Source organism: Echinops telfairi, unplaced genomic scaffold, assembly GCF_000313985.2.
Source record: "Echinops telfairi isolate 266 unplaced genomic scaffold, ASM31398v2 ScPeMD7_1957;HRSCAF=2489, whole genome shotgun sequence".
In the NCBI taxonomy this organism is placed as follows: Eukaryota; Metazoa; Chordata; class Mammalia; order Afrosoricida; family Tenrecidae; genus Echinops; species Echinops telfairi.
The window spans coordinates 5,213,967-5,229,558 of NW_022105855.1; the positions used below are offsets into that span (position 1 = coordinate 5,213,967).

A 15,592-nucleotide genomic window follows, 5' to 3' on the forward strand; every position below is an offset into this window, starting at 1 on the left:
ACATGAGTGGTACAGCAATGTGTGGGGAAGAAACTGGATGGTGTCAGCTATCAGAAAGAATAGCATCTTGGGCCTTAAAGGTTACCTTCAAGCAAGCAGTTATCTAAGTGGAAGTCAACTGAGTCCACATGGAAGAAGCACATCAATATGTGTGATCCAAGGATTATAAATAATAAAATCCAAATTCATAGGCGGGAACAATATCAGAGCTTAAATTAAGAACACCAGGTTTACTGAAGGTTATGGATGACAGTGGAGCCCCAGATTCATTTACAGGATCCCCATATGGATTAAACCTCCAATGAATCCCCTCTGATCATAGACAAGGGAAGTGAATAGCCTTGCTATCAGAGAGCATTGTAAAGTCCATTATGATGTTGTTAGGCTAAAATTCAATACATTATCATTTGATCTCCATTTTGATCCATTTAAAAATTGTTTCAGTCTTAGTGTTTTTGTTGTTTTCCTGAAGTGCAGGGTAAATACATGTTGGTCAAGGCCCTAGTGAATCCTATTCTGACCATGGACCAGGGATGTGAACACCCTTGCTGTCATGCACAATGCATTGGAAAGTGGATTATTGCAGATGCGGTTAAGTTAAAATTTAACACCTTATTATTTGATCTCCTCTATGATCCGCTTAAATTTTATCCCAGTTTTTAGTATTTTCTGCTTTCTTTCCTATTGAGGGCTTTCTCTGTTTTACTTTGTTTTTGTGGTTAGCTTAAAAAAAATGTTTTTCTGTGTGTGCAATCCAGGATAGATAAATCAAGAGAGGCAATAACTGGATTAATGGTTCCTTAGGGATAGGTGGGGGGCGGGTGGAGGCACGGGGTTGTGGGGAAATGAAGTGCTAATAACGATGAGTACAAGAAAGAAGAAAATTTCTACAATTGATTTTGGTGATAAACTATACAACACTTCTTGATGTGCTTGAACTACTGAATGGTATGATGTGTGAATTATATGCAAACGAACAGTTGTGTGTGTGCTTTTTGAAATAATCAGTTGCTGGATTCAGGGCACCCACTAAAATACCCTTGAGTTCCCTCCTAGTTGATGTTCAACTAATAAACAGATTTTAACACTTGGACTTCCAACCCAATTCAGCTCTTTGAAGCAGTTTGAACCCACCTTCCTCCTCAACATCAGGGACTATCAAACATTATGAAACCTTAGTACGTACCATTTTTATTTAAAGCTTTGACGGTGTTTTGCATTAAAAGATGGACAAATACAGTATAAAACACCACTAGTAAATTTTCATGATCATATTTCTCAGTAAGTACAACATAATATTTTGTTCACCTTATGATGCAGCATGCCATGCTAAGTTCATATTATTCTCTTTATTTGAAATGCATTTCTAGATTGCTTCTACATTCTTTACTTAAAATGCCTATTTTTAATGTCAGTTATAATACAAATTTCAAAGCTAATATCTGTTTTGGGTTATTCTATATATTCTTACTGAAGAAGCATTTGCCACATTATAGTGTACTTATATCTAGAATTGCTTATTGAGTTTTCATGTACATTTTATACAATTCATGACTAATTGAGTCATAATGTTAAAGAGGAATGAATATTTCACTTTGCTTTTAGCATAACTTTTGTGTATGTTAAGAATCTTGTAAACTTTGTTGTCCTTTTATTTTTATATGACAAAAATATTATTCACCAAAGTTCTCCATATGTGTTTACTATATGCAGTATTTGTCAAAAATTTTAATATAGAAAATTCTGGTAGGAAAAACATTCTTTAAGAAAGCAATTTCAATAAAGACTTATTTTAATTGGAATCTAAAATGCGCCAGAAAATATTATCTCTACTCAAAACCAACCATAAAAATGTAACAAGAATGAGACTTACCAATCCTTGGAGATAATTTCTTCATCTAAATTTATGTACGTTTCTTTATCCTCTTGGGGAGGTAATCCCAGCCAATACACTGCTTTTAATTTCATGGATTTTATAAATTCCTACAAGAAATAGAGATGGTTTCTTTAAATTTTGAAACACTATAATGTACCTTATTTCATAACAAACTGGATTACATATTACTATTTTAAGGTAATATTTTATACAATGCACTACTACTTTTCAACACCATTAAAAAGAATGGAAAGAAATGGCTTGTTTTCAACACTGTCTCCACTTATGAATGGTGGAGGGGTCCCTAAGGTTATTTCGAAGGGCAAACACAAGACTCCTGACACTGAACACTAATGGCAGCAGATTCTTCATTACATATTCTGCCAGCTCTGGAAAGAATGATATCACACGCTATGCAGGCCACAAAGAGATTGCATATTGAAAAGAGTGAATAGGGTGGAGCCAGGGGAAGCAGTCTCTTTTGTATCAAAAGTGTGAAGTGACTCTTAGTTCCTATGACAGGCATAATAATCACGTTTGAATAATTCTACAGATTGACAGTGAATTGAAGCAGGTCCACTCAGGAACTTTGATATGTAGCACTGTTTGGCTAGTGGACTTTATATGTAGGAGTGAGGAAAGGGGCTTGCAGTCAGACCATTTAAGTCCCCTTTTACGATACCACCCCAAGAAATTAAAGCAGCATATATTTTTGAATATTATTTTTGTTTTACTTCTCACTGTTTATTATTATAAAATTTTCTCTAGAATTAAAAAAAATTAGCACCTAACAACATCAACAACAATTTAATCAATATACAGATCAAAACCGTTTTATAATTAAAATTCATGGAATTCACATTGATGAATAATTACATTAAAACATAACTACTTAGATATTATTAAAAAGTTAGTATCCATGATCTTTCTTTAAAAAAAAATCATTTTATTGAGGGCTCATACAATGCTTATTACAATCCACACATACATTCATGGTGTCAAGCACATTTGTACATTTGTTGCCATCATCATTCCCAAAACACCTGCATTGTACTTGAGCCCTTGGTTTCAGCTTCTCATTTTTCCCCTCCCCCCTCCCTCATGAATCCTTGATAACTTATAAATTATTATTATTTTGTCATATATTTCACTACCCAATGTCTCCCTTCACCCACTTTTCTGTTGTCCATCCTTCAGGGAGGAGGTTATATGTAGATCCTTGTAATTGGTTCTCCCTTTCTCCCTCACCATCCCTCCACCCTCCTGGTATTGGCACTCTTGGCACTGGTCCTAAGAGGTTCCTCTGTCCTGGATTCCCTGTGTTTCCAGTTTCTTTATGTACCAGTGTACATCCTCTGGTCTAGTTGGACTTGTAAGGTAGAATTGGGATCATGATAGTGGCGAGGAGGAAGCATTTAGGAACTAGAGGAAAGTTGTATGTTTCATCGTTGCTACCCTGCACACTGACTGGCTCATCTCCTCCCTGTGACCCTTCTGTAAGGGTTTGTCCAGTTGCCCACATATGGGTCTTGAGTCCCCAGTCTGCACTCCCCCTCATTCACAATGATATAATTTTTTTGTTCCTTGATGCCTGGTACCCGATCCCTTTGACATCTCATCCATCAGGATCAGGTAGGAATCACCCCTGGGATGGAGGGATGGTTTAACATCTGAAAATCCATCAATATTATGCACCACATTGATAAGAAAAAGTGTAATAAAAAAGAAAAAGTGAAAGGACCACATGATAATATCTATAGATGCAGAAAAAGCATTTGACCACATCCAGCACCCATTCCTAATTAAGATGCTCAAGAGGATAGAAATGGAAGGGTAGTTCCTCAAGTTAATACAAGCTATCTATGAAAAGCCGACAGCTAACATAATAGTCAATGGAGAAAAGATGAAATCAATCGCTGAAAAATGGGACTAGACAAGGATGTCCTTTGTCCGCACTTCTATTCAATATCATACTGGAGGTCCTAACTAATAACAGAAGACAATGGAAGGACATCAAAGGTATCCAATTAATGGTGAAATTATCATTATTTGTAGATGAAATGATTCTGTACATTGAAAATCCCTAAAGTTCCACAACCGGAGTACTGACAGCGATAGAGGAATATGAAGAGTGGCAGGATTCAAGATTAACAAACAGAAGTCGATTGGTTTGCTATGTACATTGGACAAGACCATGGAAGAGGAAATCAAGAAGGTAGTACCATTCACAATTACCAAGAACAAATTGAAATATCTAGGGATATATCTAACAAAAAAAACCCCAAAAGACATATACAAGGAAAATTACAAGACCCTACTACAGAAAACCAAAAACGACATCCACAAATGGAGGAATGTCCCATGCTCATGGATCGGAAGACTCAATATAGTAAAGATGTCTATCTTACCCACGGTACTTCCCTAGAATTTTAATAACATCAAACACTATCTCAAATTAAGAAAAGATCTAGCATTGTACTCAGAACTATATGCTAGTGTCGTGGTATACTGTCAAGTCTATTTTGATTCATAATGGCCCTGTAGGAGAGAATATAAGAGCTCTATATTGCTCTATATAAGAGCTCTATATTGCCTAGCTCTATATTGCTAGGCATTCATTTTTACAGAGGAAGATTTCTAAGTGTGGTGAATTTGAACCATTATCCTTTGTAGTAGCAATCAAGTGTATAACCATTGTGCGACCAGGGCTTCTTAATGTTAAATTAGAGTCAATCAAAAACTCACTAGTTGAAGATTAAAATGTTTGAGTAGCAAACTTTTAGTCTATGGCAAAAGAGGTAGTTAATGACTAAAATGACTTAAAAATATATAAAAAGAATGGGAGAAAAGTGCGGCAAAATTAGATGAGAGAGACTAAAATTCAGAATAATTTCAGAAATGTGTATTTGAATAAAAATATTTTCTACTTCTAAACTTTTCTTATTTTAAAATAAAGAATTGAGTGTGTGATTTGAGAATGAGTACGAGAGAAGAGATGATAGATTACTTTCTCATTTTTTTATGAAGACTGATCAAGTGTCTTGTAACAGGGAAACAGAAACTCATAGGAAAATATACATGCACTTAAGTAAGATATATTTATTTTCTGACAGACCATAGAATAACAAGAAAAATATGAAATATTCAGACAAAAGAAAAACATGAAGTAAACAGTAAATAATATTACCAAAGATTCACTTTTTTACCTGAGGCTTCAGGGTCCATTGCAATATATATACGCTTTACATTTGACATTTCTATTCCATCTTAACGTTATAAACATACATACATATTTTTATGACCTTTTCTAGCAATTGGTCTTTCCTGATTAGATGTCCAAAGTAAATGATCCAAAGCCTTGCCATCCTATTTTGTTTTTTTATGTAACCATTTTATTGACATATAATTCACAACCAAATAATTCAATGGTTTAAAGATATTAAAAATAGTTACTTAATAATCAACAGAATTAATATTAGATCTTTTATTCTTGTAGTTTTATTATTAGCTCCCCATTTCTCCATGGCCTTCCTTCTTATGACCCTAAGGGTCTATTAATCTACTTACTGTCTCTACAGGTTTACCTATCCTTTATTTCAAATCAAGAATGTCATATCCCCCAAAATATCTCCAACAATAACAATAAAATAAAGCTCAGGAAAGCCTCAATCTGAAAGAAAGCTGAAAGTATTAAAAACTAGAGCAAGTTACAAATGGTTCAAAAAGAAAAGTAAAGAGTAAGATATTGAATTTTAGCCTTACTGCTTTCCAGTGTACTCTCTCTTAGGACAAGTCCATTTACATTTTGATCAATAGTCTGAGGGAGCTCAGTGGAGGCTAAATCCTGTGGGGACTCTATAAATAGATTTTAGCTTTTCACTGTCATTCTTAGCTTTCTGAAAACTGGGTGCTCAAAATTTAAAATCTAGTACAATTCTCTCCTCTAGTTTTGGATTTTATTATTTAAAATCCTTGGATCACATGCATTAGTGTGCTCTTTCCATGTGGACTTAGCTTAAATCTTGCTCTGATGGCTGCTTGTTTTAAGAGAAGCTTTCCCTGTGCTATACTTTTCCTGATGGCCTGGCACCATCTGATGTTTTCGTCACAATCTGTTACAGTAACCATATCTTCAGTGATCACTTCATAAATGAAAGTACTAAGCAGAGCCATATCATAAGAAATAATTTTTCTTATATTAGGGCTAATGATTAGATGTAAGCTCAAAATCCACTCACATACCTAAGTTTTATATATCTTTCTGGTCCACTAAAAGCAGCCTTATCAGATTCTTTAGAAATAAAACAGGTAATCAATTGTATGAAGCATATTTGTAAATATGTTGCCATCATCATTTTCTAAACATTTACTTTCTATTTGAGCCCTTGTTATCAAATCCTCTTTTTTTCCTCCCTGCCCCTCCTCCCACCCTGGTGACCCCTTGATAAATTATAAATTATTATTGTTCTCATATCTCATACTGACCACTGTTATAAGTGTTGTAAGAACCCCAAATAAAATGATTTACAAAAAATAGGTAACCTTCATGGGACACTTGGTAGTTCTATTGTTAATCTAGCCAATGGTATAGAATTTAAAATATTAGTGAGAAAGTAAAACTATATATACATAGGAAAGCTAACTGGACTAAAATGCATGTAATTTTCACTTATACCGATTAGAAATTGTAGTGACTGAACACTACTTAAGTTACAATGAGGGTTAGACACAGAAACAGAAATTTCTGATAGTGCTCATTCATTAAGGCAAAACTAGGGAAGCAGAGCAAATACATGCCACAACCATGTGCAAATAGAAAATTTATATTAGTATTAAGAGATCCTAGCTTCTAAAGTACATTCTGGTTTTATTTCTTCTAAGATTGATCATGTTTGGTAAGATAAGGGGATGGCCAATATGCAAAGATAAATACCTCAATGAGATAAATGACACTGTAGCCATGGGAATCAACTCAAACACACCAATAATCATATAGGTGGTACCAAACCATGGACAATTTTATTCACTTATACATACTGCTGTCATGAATCAGAGACAATTCAATGGCCTAAAGCAACAATAGATATTTTATTCAAACCATCAGGCTATTATAGGATGCTTGGGTTTTTCCTCTTAATTGAAAATAAATAAATAAATGGGGAGAGGAAAAAAAAGGATCCCCTTCAGTACAGATTTTCTGAAATTAATAACCTCTAGGAGTAATAGGCAGATAAATGTTCAGAAGTCATGGTGTGAGTTTGGTTCCAAACTTGCAGTTTGAGAATGTCCACATTGGGTGCCCTGTATCTACTCCTACTCAACAGAACCTACAACTCCATAAACCTTAAGATTCTAAAGAAGCATATGGCTTATTTGAGCGTAACATCCAAAGACAAGTCCCTTCATACCCAGTAAAAATGAGGAATTATCATATTGGGTTGACATAGCTCTCCCTGAAATTATCCCATCACCTTCTATAGGGCAGAGAGCTATGGGGTCTTACCAAAACACTTTTAGACTTAATCTTCAAGAGGCTTGCATTATGAGAAGAACATTTTATTTCACTGTTTTCCCATGTTTCCTTAACATCAAATAAACTATAACAGGTGTCCTCATGCCACTTCCATTTCTCCGGACAAGGTTTACATTTGTGCTCTGGAAGAACAACATAGTTTCATTTCATCTCTATTTTTATTCCAAATAATTCTTATTATCTTACTTATCTGTAATTAATTGACTAAATTTACTTGTATTTTGTATTTTTATATCAAAAAAGTAAACAAATTAATCATATATTTTAGATCCTTATCTTCTACCAAGGAATTACTAGATGAAGTAAACACTGAAATTTCTTGGCTTCTTGTAGAAAGGTTGGAAATTCAGTTTCACTTAGAATCCCCTTGTGGAATAGGCCTACTGATCTACTTTTCAACAAGAAGCCTCTGAAAGTCCTGGGGTGCACATTTATACTCTGACCCACATTTGGTAACCATGAGTCAAATTTACATGATAGCAACTTGTTACCTATTACAGTGAGTGTACTATATAACTAGAACAATGTAATTCAAGTTACGCATCTTGATTCCTGTCTAGTGTATCTTTGTAGTTCAGAAATCTTTCACAATGATTTATTAATTTTCCTCTCCCTAATCACAGGAAGCCTTTATATATGGGGAGAACAATAGTATATACTTATATCAGTCCTGCCTTCTCTTATAATGGGGATATCTCAATAGGTCAATATCTGAGTTGATGGATATTTCAGACACTTCTCAGGAGCTCAGGCAGCTCATAAGGCCAATGTTCACAATTACAAATGTCATCCCCAACTTTTCCCCACTCTCAAGTATATTTCTAAGCAGCCATTAAATAAAATTTAGGAACTGAGTCAGTGATATATTAATATCATCTTAAGACTATTTTATATTCATCTCAGAGCCCCAGATTAATAGTAGTAAATGTAAGATTGGAGAAATTGCATCCTGTGAAAATAGTAGGATCAGTCTCATCCATCATGTCTAACGTTTTACTGAGTAACTCACTTCTTGATACTTGGGGCCGAGTTACTATCTCTCTTTCTGCTTGTCTTACAACTGCCAACTCCAAGTATCAATGAGTCCTCTGTCAATCATATGAGGTGACTTCAAAAGTTTCAGAGAAAAATGTAATTAAAATATAACAATTTTTCTGTGAACATTTTGAAGCTTCTTCGCATTTAATTTCCTCATTCAACTAAAGGATAGTGGTTATCACTATCAATGAAATGGTTTGCAGATGACTGTAAGGTTTAGTTCATGGCCTAAAAATTCAGAAAGGAATGCAAAACTACCTTCTTGCGTCTTTACACGCTCGCGGCATAATTCAGTGATGATGTTTTGCAGTGAGGTGGAGATGATCATGAGCTCCTTGGACATATTGATGCTACTCATCTGTTGTAGAGAAACATTTCTCTGAAGTTCTTCTGCTTGATTTTGAAGGCTGTTCCATCTTTCCATTTCTATTTTCAAAGTTCTGTGGACTTCAAATAAAAAATCAGGGTTGAAAATTTAATAAAATATTTTCATGCTGCAATATAATCACCATCTTCTTTTGGCATCAATAAAAATAGAGAAGACTAAAGAATTAGGAAATACGTTATTCTATTCATAAGTCCTTTTGGGGTATAACATCTATAACAAGGATAAAATGTTAAATCAAAGATGATATTTTGATTATAAAATTCATTCGAATCTAGGTACCACGCAGGAGTAATACATACATATGCTTCCTAAGGTTCCAAATCCAATCAGCAGGAGAAGGCTTAGAAGAGTCAGGGCCAATTTCATTTGATGCCTTACACAGAATGGAGCAGAGGGCGCTATGGAGAACAAAATTGATTAAAAGGTCTGTAAATAGCATATATCTTAATGGAACTGATTTATTTCATTTTGTCTTTTAACATACATTTCTTATAAAGCAATACGATTTTATTAAAAATACAGGGACATTTTAAAAATCTTTTGGTGAATAAGTCAAGACCCAGTAAAAAATGTTAGCTGTGTAGTGTGCATGAAAATTAGGTCTCACAGGAGATTCAGGAAAATGGTAGGCTGTTGACGACGAGATTCCCACTCAGAGCAGCCAATCTACAGAGAAGGCCATGTGGCCGGCCCCACTATAAGACACTACATCCCTCACTGACCCATAGCCCTACAGGGGACAACACCGGATACACAGTGTGGGAATTCTGCCCAATCTGATCCCACCACACCGAGGCAAAGCACTAAGGGCATGGAACAGAATAGCAAGGGGAACAGAGCAATGAAGTCCCCAAGGAATATCAAAAATAGACTTTGGGGCCAGGGCTTGGTGCCCCATCAGACTAGACCAGAAAACACTCCTAAAGAGCAACAAACAGTCCTTGAACTAACTACAAGCTTTTCTTTCTTGTTGTTGTGTTTTGTTTTGTCTTGTTGACATTGGCTTGTTGGTGTTGTTGCTGTTGTTTTGTTTTATTTTGTTGCTTTGTTTTTTTCTGTCTTGTTTTTTTGCATGTTGTTATCTCCGCAGGTCTGTCTAAATAAAATAGGCTGGATGAACAATCTGGAGGAGAAAACAACGGGACCGACAGTTCTCGGGGGACATGGGAGAGGGGGAGGTGGGGGGAAAGGAAGGGGTATTAAGAAACCCAGGGACAATGGGACAATAAGTGAGGAGGCTGGAGGAGGCCTGGTAGGGCATGACCAAGGGTAATGTAACCGAGAGGAATTATTGAAACCCACAATTCAATCCTTAACTCACTCCTTTCTTCTCTTTCTCTCTTTTTTTAAGCATCAAATCTTTATCAAATAATGAAGCCCTAATATATGTATGCTATTAAAAATAAGAATTATATATTATGAATGAATCATTATTAACTCATTTAATTAGATAACTTCATTATGTATACATGTAAAACCTATATATTACAAGGCAATATAATTTCAAGACAGCTTAATTTTAATATATGACCTTTTATGCCCTTCAACTTACCTAGTGGCATGATAATATTGTGAAAAACAGAGGGATCAATAATAAAATGTGAAAATGTGTTTCTGTTTTGGAAATTAGTAGTAAAATAACTACTTTTGAGACTTTTTGTCAAGTTAGAACAATTATTTCATATGCTATATTTATTTTGAATTGTTTTCTCGTTTATTTATGAATTAAGTTATTCAAAAACTAGCTATTGAAGAATTCTATACACCAGACACTTCTGAGTACTTGCAATATAAAAGTAAGTAAAACACACAAGTTCCTGCTCTCAGAGAAGTTAAATTTTAATTGTGAAAGAAAAAAAATACTTTTGGCATTTCTCAAGCTGAAAAACTGAAGAAAAAATTCAAGCCTTGTGTGGCAATACTAAATGATTCGATAAACAAGATATTGAATGACACAGAAGTGTCAAAAGAAGATGAAAACAACAGAGTCCCTAATTCAAACAGAATGGGTCAGTTTAAGCATGTCAGGAGGTAGTATATGATCAAGAATGAATGGTATTGAAGCAAGAAATCCAGATTACATTGAATGTATCAGTGCAAAACTAGGTTCCAGAAATTGATGCGATGTAAATTACATGTTTTAATGAACAGATGCAATACTGGGATTGCTCACTGTTCTATTCCAAGAACTTGATGAGAGCACCATAAAACTTCCTTGCAAGACGTTGAACTACCTTACAAGACATTGAACTACCTTGCAAGACATTGAGCCACATCAAATAAACAAGCACAAGAAACTCCACTTTAAAGAAAAAAATAAAATGTAATATTGGGGCCCAGGCCAACACTTACATCAAAGAAGCCACCACAAAAATGTGAGACCCCTGATAAGACTGAGTTGAGACCTGACCGACGCCCCAAAATTAGCCAAGCCACCTAAAGCCTGGAGAAACCCGATAAGACTGGGCTGAGACCTGGCCGAAGCCCAAAAATTAGCCAAGCCACCTAAAGCCTGGAGAGACCCAATAAGACTTGACTGGGACAGTGAGAACGTCAAAGAACTGGCCAAAATGTCCATTTAAACCCAGGTAGAGACACTGACCTTTAGAGAGCTATGAACCAAGGAGACATCACCTCCTGCTCTCTCCAACTCTACCTGGGGTGAGTACACCGATGAGGCAATGCTAATTGGGACTTTGATGTTATTATGAAATATGTGAGGAATGTTGTTATTCTGCCTTTATGCTCATAGTTGTTACTCTGCCCTTATGCTTACAGTTGTTTGCCCTTAATAGTTTGAGTAATATTTTAGATTGTTTGATGTGTGTTTGCAGTGAATAAACTGAGCATTCGAAAATGTCTAAGAGCGTTAAATAATTATTGATCGCGCCGCTCATGACAGAACTTTATTTATTTATTTATTTATTACTGTTTAAAGGTTTAATTTGTTCTTTTTTTTTTTAGACTGATTTAATTATTTATTATGTCGGTTTTTGTTTTTTTGTTTTTGTTTTTTTTTTAAACATTTTATTAGGGGCTCATACAACTGTTATCCCAATCCATACACACATCAATTGTGTAAAGCGCATTTGTACATCGTTTCTCAAAACATTTTCTCTCCATTTAAACCCCCAACATTAGGTCCTCATTTTCTCCCACCCTCCCCGCTCCCCCCTCCCGCATGAGCCCTTGATAGTTTATAAATGGGTATTTCGTCATATCTTGCCCTGTCCAACATCTCCCTTCATCCACTTTTTGGTTGTCTGTCCCCCAGGGAGGAGGTCACACACAGTTCCATGTAATCGGTTCCCTCTTTCCTACCCATTCTCCCTTTACCCTCCCTGTTTTGCCACTCACACCACTGGTCCTGTAGGGCTCATCCATCCTGGATTCCCTGTATTTTCAGTTCCTATCTGTACCAGTGTACCTCCTCTGGTCTAGCCAGACTTGCAAGGTAGAATTCTAGTCATGGTAGTCGGAGCGGGGAGGAAACATTTAGGAACTAGAGGAAAGTTGTATTTCTCATCATTGTTACATCGCACCCTGACTGGCTCATCTCCTCCCCGAGACCCCTCTGCAAGGGGATCTCCAGTGGCCTACTAATGGGCTTTGGGTCTCCACTCCGCACTCCCCCCATCATTCACTATGGTAAGATTTTTTGTTCTGATGATGCCTTACACATGACAGAACTTTAGAAGAGAGGTCCCTGGCCAACTGTTTGGCAGAGAGCGATGTTTTTGCTCATCCCAAGGCAAAGTGAACCAAAAGGATGTCAAAATTACCAAACATTGCCATTTCTATCATAAGTTAGTGAAATTTTCCTGAAAGTAATTTTAAAAATGGTTTCAGCAGTCATGGACAAGGAACTACTAGAAATTCCAGCTGGATTCAGAAGAGAAAGTGGAAGAGGGGATATTACTACTAATGTGAAATAGATGTTGGTTTAAAGCAGAGAATACAAGAAAGCTGTGTCTGTGCATATGCAAATGAATTTGTCTGTTTGGATCATAATGGATTGTTTGAATCATAACGGATTATATAAAACATTACAAAGAGTGGAATTTCCAGAACACTTAATTGTGCTCAGACAGAACTTTTCATTTGGTTAAGAGGCAGTCATTTGAAAAGCACAAGGAAATATTTCATCATTTAAAACCAGGAAGAATAAACATAAGGGTTGTATCATTGCACCATACTTATTCAAACTATATGTTAAGCAAATAATACAGACAGTAGATTATAAAAAGAATGCAGTATCGAGATTAAGGAAGACTCATTAATAACCTGTGATATGCAGATGAAACAACCTTGTTTGCTGAAAGTTGAGAGGACTTACTGATGAAGATCAAGAATACAGTCTTCGGTGTGGATTACACCTGAATGTAATAGAAATAAAAATGCTCTCAACTATACCAATACGTAACTTCATGATAGAAAAAATTGAAGTTGTCAAGGATCTTATTTTACTTGGATGCACAATTAATGCCCAGGGAGCAGGAGTCAAGAAATTAAGTCATGCACTGCATTGGCCAATTATATTGGCTAAATAAAACCTCTTTAAGGCGTTAAAAAGCAAATATATCACTTTAAAACTAAGATGTCCCAGACCCAAGTCCTGGTATTCTCAATGGCCTTATATGCAGATGAAATTTTGGCAATATATATGGAAGTCAGATGAAGAACTGATACATTTGAATTACAGTGTTGCCAAAGAAATAGAATATACCATGCACTGCCAGAAGAACAATTTTGGTAGTGTAATGGATGGGTTACACATTGGGCTGCTAACCACAAGGTCAGCAGTTCTGTGGAAGAAAAAGTAAGATTTTCTTCACCCACAAAGAGTTACAATCTCAGAAAGCAACAGAGGCAGTTTGTCTCTGTCCTATATTATCTACGAGTCAGAATTCACTCAATGGCATTGAGTTGAGTGAACTAGAAGAACAAACACGTCTGCCTTGGAATAAGCAAAGCCAGAATGCTGCTTAGAAGTAAGGAACATGAGACATAGTTCAAGTATTCTGGATATGGTCTCAAGAGGAACTGGTCCTGGGAGAAGGACATCATATTTGGTAGAGGGTTAACAAAAAAGAAGTTGATTTTGAATGAGAGAGATATACCGGAGCTTTCACCATGAGCTTAAGTATAGCAAAAGCAACAGTGTAGAAATGAATGGCACAGAATCAGACAAGAAATTTGTTTTTGTGTTTTGTTTTTCTTTTCCTTGTTTTCTGCACTACATAGTGTCTTTATAAGTTAAACCCCAGTGGATCAAATCTGAAGAATGAAGTAAGAGAAAAGGCCATCAGGAGAGAGTTCTCTTGAGTTTAGATAGTATATATTATTCACCAATGGTTCTTAGCTGTTCTGGGGTGGTGAGAGGGGAGAGGGTATTAGGATTTAACCAGTAGGAGCCCTAGTGGGTGTAGTGGTTATAAGTTGAGCTGAGATCCTCATGGCCAGCAGTTCAAAACCACCAATGGCTCCTGGGGAGAAAAACTAGGCTTACTACTCAAAAACAGTTACAGCCTTGGAAACCCACACGGGCTTGCTATGAGTCAGCATTGACTTGATGGTAGTAAGTTTAAGAGTTCAGGGAAAAAATAAAGTACATTGAAGTGGGGTGTGCAAGAAAGCAATAGATCAGAGTTGATATACACTTTTTACTACATAAATTAGAATGTAATCTAAAAAATTGGGAAGTTAAACTAAATTGAGGAAGAAAAAACATGGCTTCAAGATTTCCATGTTTTAAAATAATTTCTGATTTGAGACTTGGAATAAATTATATGTTTCCAGATGTTACATTAGCAAATCTCTTATACTTGCTAACACTAAATTCACAGCAAAACTATCCAGATATGCTTTTTAAAAGTAAGGATATAAAGATAGAAAATATTTCAAATCCTTATAATCTTCTTGTTAGAAAACAAAGTATTTATTTAGAAAATAAAAAGGAAATTCACACAGAATTATTCTGTTATTTTCCTCAAGATTTAGAATGGTGATTATAAATGCATCTAAGGTCTAGCAATTCACAAGGTGATATTTCTGTTATTACTAAAGTTAGAATTTCAAATATGTTTGTGAAGGAAAAAATTTAAATAAAACTTGAGAATTATTTTGTCATTCCTATGTCCTCTTTCATTTTTTCACCAATATTTTTAAAATAGAAATATTTAATGTATCTTTGCTGTTTGAAACATTGATCAAGGCTTTATAGAGAGAATTAATAATCATTTTATGAATACTTTAAAAATTTTATATATGAACATAACTAAATTTAAATGAATACTTCAAGATGAAAGAACACCAATATCATGTCAATTCACTAATATGATGGATGCAACCTCTTCTACTACATTATACCATAGTGCAAACCTTACCTTTTTTCCCCAAGTTGCCCAACTCTTGAATATTTTCTGCCTTACTGGAGTATTGAAAATTAATATCTGCATAAGTCACTTCTTCAGACATGGATGGATATGCCAGGTAATCTCTACTCTGTAATAAATAAATAGATATATAGTTAGATAGATGATAGATAGATATAGATAGATAGATAGATGTGAGATTGAACAACTGTAAATGTTAAATCTATATGCTTAAATTTCCATTTAAAAAGTCATTGTGCTAATCACATACCCCAAAAGAAGCTACAGCCCTTCTGCATCCTCACACAAAAGCAGATAAATTGTGATGTGTTCCAAATGAGAACAAGTGTCTTCCTCCTATCGCTTCCCTTTTTCATTTTTCA

The 15,592-nt window shown here is 35.3% G+C and overlaps 1 protein-coding gene across 1 annotated transcript; it reads right to left on the reverse strand.

Moving 5' to 3' along the window:
* Positions 1 to 1,869: 1,869 nt before the first annotated feature.
* Positions 1,870 to 15,312, reverse strand: CLEC12A (C-type lectin domain family 12 member A). Its single transcript, XM_013008584.2, has 5 exons — positions 15,222 to 15,312; positions 9,135 to 9,233; positions 8,706 to 8,894; positions 7,380 to 7,531; positions 1,870 to 1,983 (listed from the first exon to the last, which is right to left on the reverse strand). The coding sequence occupies exons 1-5, from the start codon at positions 15,310 to 15,312 to the stop codon at positions 1,870 to 1,872; spliced, it is 645 nt and encodes a 214-aa protein (XP_012864038.2).
* Positions 15,313 to 15,592: the final 280 nt, after the last annotated feature.